Source organism: Eumetopias jubatus, unplaced genomic scaffold (assembly GCF_037043125.1).
Source record: "Eumetopias jubatus isolate StellerSeaLion01/CBP00866 unplaced genomic scaffold, mEumJub1_p1.0 scaffold_7, whole genome shotgun sequence".
Classification (NCBI taxonomy): domain Eukaryota; kingdom Metazoa; phylum Chordata; class Mammalia; order Carnivora; family Otariidae; genus Eumetopias; species Eumetopias jubatus.
In genome coordinates, this window is record NW_028274813.1 from 40,255,076 (window position 1) to 40,267,391 (window position 12,316).

Sequence of the window (12,316 nt, forward strand, 5' to 3'; positions counted from 1 at the left end):
ACATTTCTTATAAGGCAGGTTTAGTGGTCATGAATTCTTTTAACTTTGGGAAACTTTCTCTCTCCTTCAATTCTGAATAACAACAGCTTTGCTGAGTAGAGTATTCTTGGTTGCAGGTTCTTTTTTCTTTCAGCACTTTGAATATGTTATGCCACTCTCTTCTGGCCTGTAAAGTTTCTGCTGAAAAATCAGCAGATAGGTTTATGGGATTTCCCTTGTATATACTGTTTTCTTTTACTCCTTTTAAAATTCTCTCTTTATCACTACGTTATGCATTTTAATTAATATGTGTGGACCTCCTTGCATTAATTTTGTTGGGTGCTCTCTCTGCCTCCTGGATCTGGATGTCTCTTTCCTTTCTCAGATTAGGGAAGTTTTCAGCTATTATTTTTTTTCAAATAAATTTTCTGCCTCCTCTCTCTCTTCTGAAATCCTTACAATGCATATGTTATTATGCTTGATGACATCACTGAGTGCCCTTAACCTATTCTCATTTTCTATTATATTTTTTGTTTGCTTTTCAGCTTGGTTGCTTTCCAATACATCTGTCTTCCAGATCACTGATCTGTTCTTCTGCCTCCTCTAATCTGCTCTTGATTTCCTTTAGTGTATTTTTCATTGCAGTTATTGAGCTCTTCATCTCTGGTTCTGTTTTATATTTTGTATCTCTTTATTGAAGGTCTGAGATCCTCCACTAATTTCTCAAGTCCAGTGAGTATCCTTATGACCATCAATTTGAGTTGTTTTTCATGCATATTGCTTATCTCTGTTTCATCTGGCTCTTTTGCTGTGGTTTTATCCGTTTTTCATTTGGCACTTATTCCTCTGCCTCCTCATTTTGTCTAACTCTGTTGTTGTTGTTGTTGTTGTTTTCTATGTATTGTAAATGTCAGCTACATCTCCTGATCTTGAAAGTAAGTAGTGACCTTACGAAGAAAAGGTCCTGTGGTACCCAATGGTGCAATACTCCCTGTTCACCAGAGCCAGGCACTTCAATGGCATCTAACCTTTGTGGGTTGTGTTCGTCCCACTGTTGTTGCTGAACCACGTTTCCCTATAGTCAAGTCCATTGCAATGACCTTCTTTGCCTGTTTTATGTGCACCAGGCGGGGTTTGGCCTCTGTGCTGTTAAAGGGACAGTCTGGGGCTACTAAGGGCTTGTAGTTAGGTGATGTCAGCATTCAAACCAGATGCCCCCTCGCAGCCCATCTGCTGGGGCTGTCATTGCACAGAGCCGTCGGTCACTCTCCTTTCCTTGTCCCCTGAGAGGCTTCATTGGTGGGTGGGGCTTGCACTCAGATCAGATGCCTGCCCCCAGTCAGTCTGCTGGGGCTTCTGGCTCACTGATCGGCAGGGCACTCTCACTCTGCTGCCAGCCATAAGGTTCAGCTGCTGGGACTGTGGGTACACTGGCATGTTTTGTGGATATCTTCCTCTTTCCCCAGGGCAGGAGTCACTTTGGAGGGATGTCTTTGGAGTTATGGCAGGTTGAATGGGGTCTCTCTGCAGGGGAATGCAGGGGCAGGGCACTAGTCAACAAGATAGGTGGAAAGCATTCATGCTGCTTCCTGCAAGTGTCTGGCCAACAAGGTTGGGGGTAAGCAGGGAGGAAGAAAAATGGCACCCACCACCACTTTTGTTCTATAATGGTCTCCTAAAGATCTCTGCCCCTCCAACATACATTCTGATATTAGTAAATAAATCTTCCTGTATACCCCAGGTGCTTTCAAACAGCTGCTTCTATGCTGTGTCTCAGCAGGATTATTTGTTATGCTGGCTCCTTAAGTGTGGGGACTCAGTTTCCTACTGTCCTCTAGCTCTCCAGCTCTCCCAGAGTTAAGCCTACTGATTTTTAAAGTACCAGAGTTAAGCCCTGTTGATTGTAAAGACTCATGAATTTAAGCCCCACTGGTTTTCAAAGTTAAATGTTATGGAGACTTGTCTTTCCAGTGTGGGTCCCTCATGCCTAGGGTGCCTGGCATGAGGTCTGATCTTCTGGCTTCTTGTGGTATCTCTCCTGTTTGTGGTTGGTTTTGCTGGGGTTTGGGTTCCCAACCATGTCTCTGCCACTCCTGCACTTTTCAGTGTGGCCCCCTCTCTATGAAAGTCAGTTCTGCTAGTCTTTGAGTCACTTTCAAAGATAGTTGCACAGATATGGCTGTTAGTTCAGTGTGTCCATGGGTTGAGATGAGCTCAGGATCCTCTTACTACACCATCTTCCCAGAATCAAATCAACTCTGGAGTTTTAAATATCAAGTTTTTCTAAGGGAAGATATACATAGCCTCTGCTGATGATTCAGGAATTAATTATAACCCCTCTCTGAATGTGGTTCAGGCAATCTAATACACTGGTGCCCTGCTTATTTAACTCTGAGATAATTGTGGGTTTTATGTTTGAGCAGGAAAAAGTGAAGCAAGAACTCAAATACTTACGAGATCAAGAAAGCCATAAGATTAAAAATCATTTTGAAACTCTAAAGAACTTAGAAAATGAAATCTATGTGCATGACTTAAAAGTAAATGTTTTGCTCCTGGAAAATGAAAAATTAAGAAAAGTAAGTTCGAGGGCACTTCACTTTGCCTGATGGTTTTGGTTAATTGCCTAGACCTATAATAGTTACAAGACAAAAGGAGATTATATCTTTTTTTTTAAAGATTTATTTATTTATTTATTTGAAAGCGAGAATGAGAGAGAGAGAGCACATGAGAGGGGGAGGGTCAGAGGGAGAAGCAGACTCCCCGCTGAGCAGGGAGCCTGATGCGGGACTTGATCCCGGGACTCCAGGATCATGACCTGAGCCGAATGCAATCGCTTAACCAACTGAGCCACCCAGGCGCCCCGGAGATTATATCTCTTAAAACTTTTGAAATAAAGACTATATATGAAACAGTGCACAAATCATAAGTGAAACACGTAATGAATACACATGGGCAACCAGCACCCAGATCAAGAAACAAAGCATTAACAGTGTCCAGATATCTTCTATGTCCTTTCCTGTCACTAACCTCCCCACAAGGTAAAGTAACAGTATATTGGCTTCTAAGACCAAAGACTAGTTTTGTCTGTTTCTGAACATTATATGTATAGAATGATACAATGTGCACTCTTGCTTAATACTTTGTTTGCAAGGTACATCTTTATTATATTGAATGCAGTTATGGTTTGTTTGGCCTTAGTGCTGTATACAGTATTCAAGTGTATAACTATACTACAATTTATATACTCTCTTGCTGGGGGTTTAGAGAATTTCTAGCTGGGGCTATTACAAATAGAGTTGCCATGAACATTCCAGTACATGTGTTTTCAGGAACATATGTACATATTTCTGTTGCATATACCCCTCAAGTGGAATCGCAGAGCCATAGGGATGTGGACCATCCACTCTCGTGCACAGTGCCATCTCCCAAAGAAGTTACAGAAATTGCCACTCCCAGCAGGGTATGTGAGAACACCACTGGTTCCACATTCTCACCAAACTTTGGTTATTATTTTTTTTTTTTTTCCACTTAACCATTCTGGAGAGAGTATAGTGGTATCCCATTGTGGTTTTAGTTTGCATTTTCCTGCTGATCGATGAAGCATCTATTTATATGTTGGTGGCCATTTTGTATACCTCTTTGTGAAGTACCTGTTCAAGTGTTTTGCTCATTTAAAAATTAGGTTGTCTGTCAGTTTTGTATTGATTGTATCATTTTTTTCAGTAAACCACAATGACCTCAAGGTGAGGATCTGTATCCATGTATCCCATTTTGCACGACGGCTCACATGGAAAAGGGATTCAGTCCCATGTTATGCTCACAATAACTCATTAATGTGGATAATATATTATGTCCCTTTTATAGATGAGGAAACTGAGACTCTATATTTTTAATAATTTTTCATAGCTAGAAAAATAAAAACAGTCCAATGGCAATAAGATTCTAAGTAAGGGAAAAATGTTTTACCTGTCTGGGTACTCTTTTTCATCCAGTAAATAGCAGCAGTTATCCACCAATATTATGTGCTTTTGGCAGAAATGAAATGGCATAAGAGGTACTAATGTACTTTGAAAAGGTAAATGTCCTCCAGAGCCCAGGTACCAGCATCACTAACCTGCACATGTGCAATACATCTTCATTCTTCTAGCCCTTGAAACAGTCTTATAAGGCAATTCATTCGCCCATGGGAATATTCCACAAGATTGCCTTCCTATCAAGATGACATAGATTATTTATTAAAATACTTGGAATTTTTTTTGCTACTTTGGTAATGGATAAGCAAATGGATGACTATGTGAAAAATTGATTCTAAAAGTTCTGTTTTCTAATTTATTGTCCATCTACTAAGTCCTGAATGACGCTATGCTGTTATCTTATTCACTCCCTACTCTGTTCTGCTGGTTACATTGCTTCTCTCAGCAGACATTTTAAGCACCCACTGAGTCCTTGGGGAAGGCTCAGTGAATACAGAGATCAAGAAGACACCGCCACAAATTCTTGGGAAGCTCATCACCTAGCTGAGGAAATGAGAAAATAAATGGATAAATTAGAATTCAGTATGTTTACACATTTGAGAGTTATGGGAAACCAGCTGAACTAAGCAAGTCTACAAACTGTGGTCCACATTCAAAGCGGGGCAGGAATGATGACTTTGACTTGGCCTACAGGGGTTTTTACTCTGGTTTACTACAAAACCAATCAACAAGCCATGCAGACTGACACAAGATCAATGTGTCATAAGTAGACCCTATAACCTGCTTATAAACAGTTCTATGTCTCCTGTGGTACCAGATGTGATTTCTAAGATTTTTTTTTTATCAGTGATTTGTAGTATTTGACTATTTCCCTCTTGAAACTGAGCCAGTGCCGTGTTTGTATCCAAAGCCCATGCTTTCAGAGTTCCCAGAGACTTTAGAGTTTAGCATTGCCTGAGCATTGGGTGGTCAGAAAAGAAAGCAATGACTTTAATACTAACCAAACCACTACTACCACCACCTCCCAGCCCAGTGACACATCTGAATGGAGTGAGCAATTCTGTGGGGTCTCCAGGCTTGAGAGATCCTCTCTCTGAAGTCTTATGTGAACTCCTCCAGTCTGGAAGCATGGCTGCCTTGGTACATTTCCTGCATACATATTTTGCATACAGAACACTTTTTTTGTTTGTGGGCACAATGCATTTAGGCAGAATACCTTTTAATTTCTTTTTGTGGCAAATTATATTCAGAATGCCATGTTTATTTGGGTGCTTAAGTGTTTACTGGGAAGCTGGATCCTTTATCTCCCTCACCAGAATGTAGGCTTGACAAGGGCTCTGCTCACCACTATAAACCTTTGTCCTGAGAAATGTCAGCAGTGTGAAGAATCAATAGATGTGTGCCAAATGACTGCATGGATAATTAATTTATGGTAACTAAACTGCTTAAAGCGATCACATGTCTTTCATTTCCAGTATATTGCATACATGAAGAACAAGATAGAGCAATACAGAAAAGGAGAAGACTACCTCAAGTCCATGTCAAGTGACCTGTCTTGTCAACTGACGGCTCATCAGAGTAAGTGATGTGTTAGGGGTGATCTGAACATATAAAAAATTTTTTTGTTTATTTAAATAAATTTTACTGACTTGCATACAATAAAATGAACCCATCAAAGTTCAAAAAGTTTTGATAAATGTATGTACCACTGTAACCACTGCCACTTCAACCAAGATAGAGAACATTTTATCCCTGAAAAATTCTCTTATGTCCCTTGGTAGTTGGTTTCCCACTCTACCTCCAGTGCCTGGAAACCATTGATCTGCTTTCTTTCTTTCTTTTAAGGTTTTATTTTTTTATTTTAGAGAGAGAGATAGAGAGCACAAGAGCAGGGGGAAGAGCAGAGAGGGAAGGAAAGGAAGGGGGAAAGAATCTCAAGCAGACTCCACACTGAGAATGGAGCCTGATGTAGGGGCTCAGTCTCACACCCTGAGATCATGACCTGAGCCAAAACCAAGAGTTGAAGCTTAACCAGCTGAGCTACCCATGTGCCCCTGATCTGCTTTCTGTCACTAAGGATTAGATACAAATGGAATGGTGGAATACTCACCTTTCTGTACCTGGATTCTTGCACTCAGGAGACTTTTTTTTAGATCCATTCATGTTGTTGCACGTATCATTGCTTTGTTGCTTTTTATAGCTGTATGGTAGTATTCCATTATGTAGCTGTACCGTATTTTGTTTACCCATCCACCATTTGAAGGACATTTGGATTGTTTCCAGTTTTTTGGTTACTATTTGCTTACATGTATTTTTGTGAATATTTGTTTTCATTTCTCTTGGGTAAATACTGAGGAGTGGAATTGCTGGGGTGTATGGTTAGTATATGTTTAACTTTATAAGAAACAGCCAAAACAGTTTGCCAGAGTAGGTGTGCAAATTGCTCATCCCACTAGCAATGGGATACTCCACATCCTCACCATTTAAAATTGTCCAAACACTTAAAAATTGTTAACATTTAAGCCATTTTATAATGGTATTTCATTGTGATTTTTAGTTGCATTTCTCTGATGACTGATGCTGTTTTCATGTGCTTTTTGGCTGCTTTTATCTCATCCTTTATGGAGTGTCTTGAACCTATTATCTATTGCAGCCTAACAAATATTACAGATCATTTACTTTGCTCCTAAATTGGTCATTTGGTCGGAGCCTGGTGGATACCACTCGTGTCTGCTCCACATGACATCAGCTGGGGCAACTTGATGGCTGGGGGTAACTCAGCAGCTGAGGACTGGAGTCATCCGAAGACACACCTACTGAGTGTGACTGGTGTTGCTGTTGGCTCACAGCCAGAGTCTCCATGTAGTTGCTTGGCCTGCTGTGTTCCAAAAGCTTACATCCCAGGTACAAGGGGAGGGGACATAGAAGCCACCGCTAATGGGAGGGGCATCAGCATCACGTTGTGGGAAGAGCATGTGGGATGGAGTATATTGTGGGGCCATCTCTGGAAAATACAGTCTGCCACATTTCTGTCCAAATCTTTGGCTCATTACTTTGAGTTATTTGTGTTGTCAAAATCTTTATGTATTCTGGAAATGAATCCTTTTTCAATATGAGGCTTGACTTCTCATTTTCTTAATATTGTCTTGAAGAGCAAAAGTTTTTCCTGTGGAAAAGTCACTTTATCGATTTCATCTTTTAAGGGTAGTACTTTTTGTGTCCTAAGACATTTTTGCCTAAGCCAAGTTCTCAAAGATTTTCTCCTATGTTTTCTTTATAAGTTTTTAGTTTTAGCTTTTATGTCTAGTTCTCCAATTCATTTTTTTTAAGATTTTTTTAAATTTATTTATTCATGAGAGACAGAGAGAGAGAGAGGAGAGAGGCAGAGGGAGAAGCAGGCTTCCCGCTGAGCAGGGAGCCCGATGTGGGACTCAATCCCAGGACCCTGGGGTCATGACCTGAGCCGAGGGCAGACGCTTAACCATCTGAGCCACCCAGGCGCCCCTCCAATTCATTTTAAGCTCACATTTTTGTACGGTGTGAAGTAAGAGTTGAATTTCATGTTTCCTCTTATGTATATCCAGTTGTTCTAGCATCATTTTTGAAAAGCCTATCTTTTTAGCATTGTACTACCCGAACTTTTTCAAAAATCAATTTTATAAGTCTGTTCCTTATTCTAACTTTATACAAATACCACACTGTCCTGATTACTGTAGTTTCACGTTCAGCCTGGAAATCAGGTAGCATAAGTTCTCCATGTTTGTGCTTCTCTCTCAGAATGATTTTGGCTATTATAGGTCCCTTGATTTTCATACAAGTTTTAAAGTCAGCTTATTAATCTATAATTGCATACCTGCTGGGATCTTAATTGGGTTTGTGTTGAATCTGTAAATCAGTTTGAGAATTGACATCTTAACAAAATTAAGTCTTCCAATCCAAGAACACAGTATACATCTCCACTTATTTAGAACTTATTTTTCTTAGCAAGATTTTGCGGTTTTAGGTGCTGTATTAGGGGTCCTCAAGACCATCCTTAGGCTCACTGATCAGCTAGGATTCACCAGGCTCAAGTTGTTATTACACTGAAAGATACAGAGTAAAATCAGCAAAGGGAAAAGGTGCATGGGGCAAGTGTGGAGGAAACCAGATGCAAAATTGCAGGTGCTGTCACCCAGTGTAGTTGCACAGATGCACTTAATTTCCCTAGGAATGATGCGTGACAAAACCTGCAGACTGGTGCCAAGCAGGGGCACCCGGGCTTGGGCATCCAAGATACTTATTGGAAGCTGTTGGTCATGAAAATGTGCAGTGCCTGTGGGGTTTCTCTTTTATGCTGTTAGGATGGTAAATTGCACCAATTCATTTTTGAATGTTAAACCAATCTGCTGAGATAAAACCCGCTTGTTCAAAAGCTATTATTGTTTTTATATATTGCTGGATTCAATTTGCTAATCTTTGTAAAGATTTTTGTGTCTGTGTGCAAACCTGCCTTGTTCTGCTTGCACTTGGGTCTGGAAATTGCCTCCTGCAGAAAGCTGAGTGATCATAAGGTTTGCCTCATTTGTCACCCTTCTTTCAGGTATCCCATTTTGTGCTGCCCATTCTCCAGTACCTGCAAACTGGATATTAAAACAGATGTATTTGGGGAGCCTGCTTGGCTCAGTCGGAAGAGCATGTGACTCTTGATCTCAGGGATGTGAGTTCAAGCCCCATATTGGGCATGAAGCCTACTAAAAAAAATAAATAATAAAGTATTTAATATATTTCCTCCTTGTTTACAGTGGGAAGGCAAGTCTGATCCAGTTATTCTGTCATTTTGGAAGTAGAAAGTTTTAGATAAACCCAATTTTTGAATAACAGCCTTACTTTCATAAAAATTTTCACATTATTTCTGTAACCTTTGCATTTTAAAAATCTTTTATTTTAGCACAGTATTTGGATTTGTGGGCTGAATTTCAGACTACAGTTAAGGTGAGCTTTTTTTGTTTTTCCTCCATAAATATAACATTCCTAAAAATATTCACCTACCTAGTAAGTGTGTGTGTGTGTGTACACGTGCACCTGCACAAGGTAGGAGGTCAGGATTGAGGGGGGAGTGACAGTGTTAGTACAACCATCATATCTTCACACACGTGTGCTTTGTATTGTTAAAAAACCAAAGTTCAACTGAGTAAATTTTAAATATCTTATTGGCTTTATTCAATGATTCATGAATCAGGCAGCATCCAAGCTAGCAGATTAAAAGGTGCTCTGAAGAGCTATACAAAACAGAGGACTTTTATAGGCAGAAGGGAGCAGGAACCCAGAAGTTATACTAAGCACAAAAAGCAGGTTGGTTATTGCAGATTACGTTCCTTTAGGGGATGGCAGGGATTATTAGGCAGATGACCTAACTAGTGCTGATTAGGTGATTCCTGACTGACTGGTGTAAGATTCCATTTCTGAGAGAGCCAAAACTGTAATTAAATCAATTCTGTTTGGTGATGTGAGGCTTAGCCTCAGTGACTCCATTTGGAACTGTTGTCTTATTTTTAGTGGTGCCAAATGTCACTATGAAATCTTAACCCTTTGGGAGATTGTCTTCCTACTCTACCAATTTGGTTAAGGAGAATGACATCTCGCCCCCACCTGCAAACACAAATTGAACACACACTATTTTTAGGACAAAGTTGTCAGGTCTGAAGTCCATCTGTCCTCCATGTTTTACCAGCCCTGCTCCTTCTCCACCACTCCCTACTATAAAGTCTGGTAGGCTGGAGTTTAAATCCTGGCTTTGCCACTTTCTGAGTATTTAAAGTTTACATATGATCCTGGCTCTTAGCCTTTAACCTTTTTCAGAAGAAGCTACTGAGGTTCAGAGTTTCAGTAACTTTGCCCAAGACCAAACAGTTAATGAACTTATGGGGATTTAAACCTCAGATCCAGCTTGGTTCCCAAGTTTTTTCTCTTCAGCTGTAAGCCATGCTGAATATGCTGTGCAGTTCCATGCGGCTCTGAAGGTGAGCTGGCTTCTTATGCCCTCACTGCCACCACCACCATCCTACCCAGTTCAAAGTTAAGAGTTCAGTGAGCATTCCATTAAGTTATCTCATTTGCTAATCCATTTTTCTGAGATCTTCTACATTGTGAATGTGCTATGGACATTTATTTTGCATGAATAGTACCAATTTTGCATATATATTTTTGTCTTGGATATGATTCACTCAGAATGTTTTTACTTATCTGGGATTTATATTCGCACACCCCAAAATATTATTTTTTAAAGGAACTGGTAAACAGCGGCGATGAGATTTTGCAAGAAATAAAAAACCTGATAGAGAAGCTGAAGGAAAGAGATGAAAACATTGAGCGTATCAGCACTTGGCTACAAGGGAATCTTGAAGAGCTGCATTTTCTTATGGAACAGGAATCAGAAATAGACCTCCATAGTAAGTAACATCTCAAAAGCTTTGGATTACAAAGAACCTCTTGTTATTTTACTGTAACCAGTAATATCAAAAAGGCATTTTAAAAAACCTAACCAAATCACATAATTATCCCTAATAATCCATCCCCAATTTATGTCACATTCACCTAAACATTGCTTCTCATTTGTGGGGTCAAACGTGGTAATGCAACAGTGTTGGACAAATCTCCCTTCCACCTACATGAGTTTTCTAAATAATCGAATCTTAATTTTTCTGATTTTTTGAAGCTTATTTTAAACATTTCCAAAGAAGTCTTTTTAAATCCTTTTATACACTTCCTTATCTTCGTAAACAGAAGATATGTCATGTTACACATGAGGGTGACAGAACTCTGTCCAGGTTCTGGCTGTGGTGGGAAGAGGAGGTCAATTCCTGCACAGGTACAGCCCAGAGAAGTCAGGGGTGGAATCTCTGGGGAAGGCGGGCTGGTGGCAGCAGAAAGGACTGGGGAAAGGGGGAGAATGGAGTGTAGGAGAGAGTGGTAAAATGAAAGCATCACCTAGTAAGGTTATTGAGTTTTCATTTTAAAGAATGTCACCATTAGATAAGCAATTTTAAAGGTGAGTTGTAGAAAGTGAAATGAGATAGTGATAGGACTGAAAAAATTCCAGTATTTGGTGAAACCAATGTTCTGAGGGTATTGCTTGACAAAAGAAATAATGTTTTCGTGACCAATGAAGACTCTTGTGGATAAACTCTCTTATCAGCCAAAAAGCTGTTTTTGTGGTGCTACTCAAGCCTGGTGATAGTTATCACGTGTAAGTGCATAGCAGGTCCCTGGTGGGCCCTGGTCACTTGGCAAAATTGTCTTTGGTAAGTCAGACCATCCCCAGCAACTGTAGATCAAGCAGAATTTTAAGAGCTAAATCACCTCAAAGTGTCAATTGCACTTTTTTTCACATGAGCGAGTCCTCCATTTTTGTCTGAAACCTGGTGGAATCTTTTATGTTGGAACAGATTTAAATAGACGATATTGAAAAGCTAAGCCCACTGAGTAATACCATATTCCCCCCCCCCTTTTTTTTTACGTATTTTGAGGATGGTCTTATATGGAAAGTAGAGAACTGTAGTGTGGAAATAAAGACCAACTACATGCAAACAAGCTGAGGCATAAAGCTTGGTATAGCAAGGGAGTACAAGTCACCATCCCTTGCTTTGGGCAGAGATCCAAAGGCAGGCAGGGGATGGGAAAGGTTTACTGTGAAAGAAAAGGGAAGGTGTCAGCTGTGCTGTGATTGGAGGTTGTTGGCATGGGGAGCCTGGGTACAGCTTACTAGGAGCAGGACATCCTATGTGATTAGTAAGCATATTTGGCTTTCTCTGGTTGCTCCAAGGTTAGAAGGGTCAAAAAGTAGGGAAGATAGTGGTCATTTGCAGAGTTTGTGGGTCAGAGAACTCCTCAGGCTGTAGTTTTCCCGCTCCTGGTATAGTGGGAAAATCAGTTATCAAACAAATGTATGTAAAAATCCCTATAACAAGGGATTTTTACAGGTGGACCAAAAGAACTATGAGAGAACCTAACCAGGAAAGAGACTTGACCCTAGTTAAGGAATGGGGAAGAGGTCTCTGAAGGACCAGAAATGGAGCTGAGATCACAAGGAAGGTTTCTGGCTTCTCTAACTAACTCCACTTATTTCTGCTCCCGGAACACTGGCACTATGTGGCCTTTGAAGGTGAGTGGGCCTGGGCTCAGATCTTGGCTCTGCGTCTTACGTGTTATTTAACCTCTACTCCCCAGTTTCCCTGGTTGTAAAATATGGATAGTTAACAGCAAGTTACAAAGCATCAGACCCAAATTAGGCACTCCTCAGATCGCTTGAAATCTTGCGCCCTCCTGTGGGAGGTGATAGTCAGCCTCGGCTCCTTGGATTACTTGACCATCTCTGAGCCACCTGT

The 12,316-nt window shown here is 40.4% G+C and overlaps 1 protein-coding gene across 1 annotated transcript in view; it reads left to right on the forward strand.

Moving 5' to 3' along the window:
* Window positions 1-12,316, forward strand: part of CCDC175 (coiled-coil domain containing 175) — a 70,928-nt gene that overhangs the window by 56,798 nt on the left and 1,814 nt on the right. The window contains exons 16-19 of the mRNA XM_028102461.2: window positions 2,403-2,555; window positions 5,429-5,531; window positions 8,881-8,924; window positions 10,219-10,381. Coding sequence (XP_027958262.2) covers window positions 2,403-2,555; window positions 5,429-5,531; window positions 8,881-8,924; window positions 10,219-10,381 — 463 coding nt within the window. The remainder of the gene's footprint in view (window positions 1-2,402; window positions 2,556-5,428; window positions 5,532-8,880; window positions 8,925-10,218; window positions 10,382-12,316) is intronic.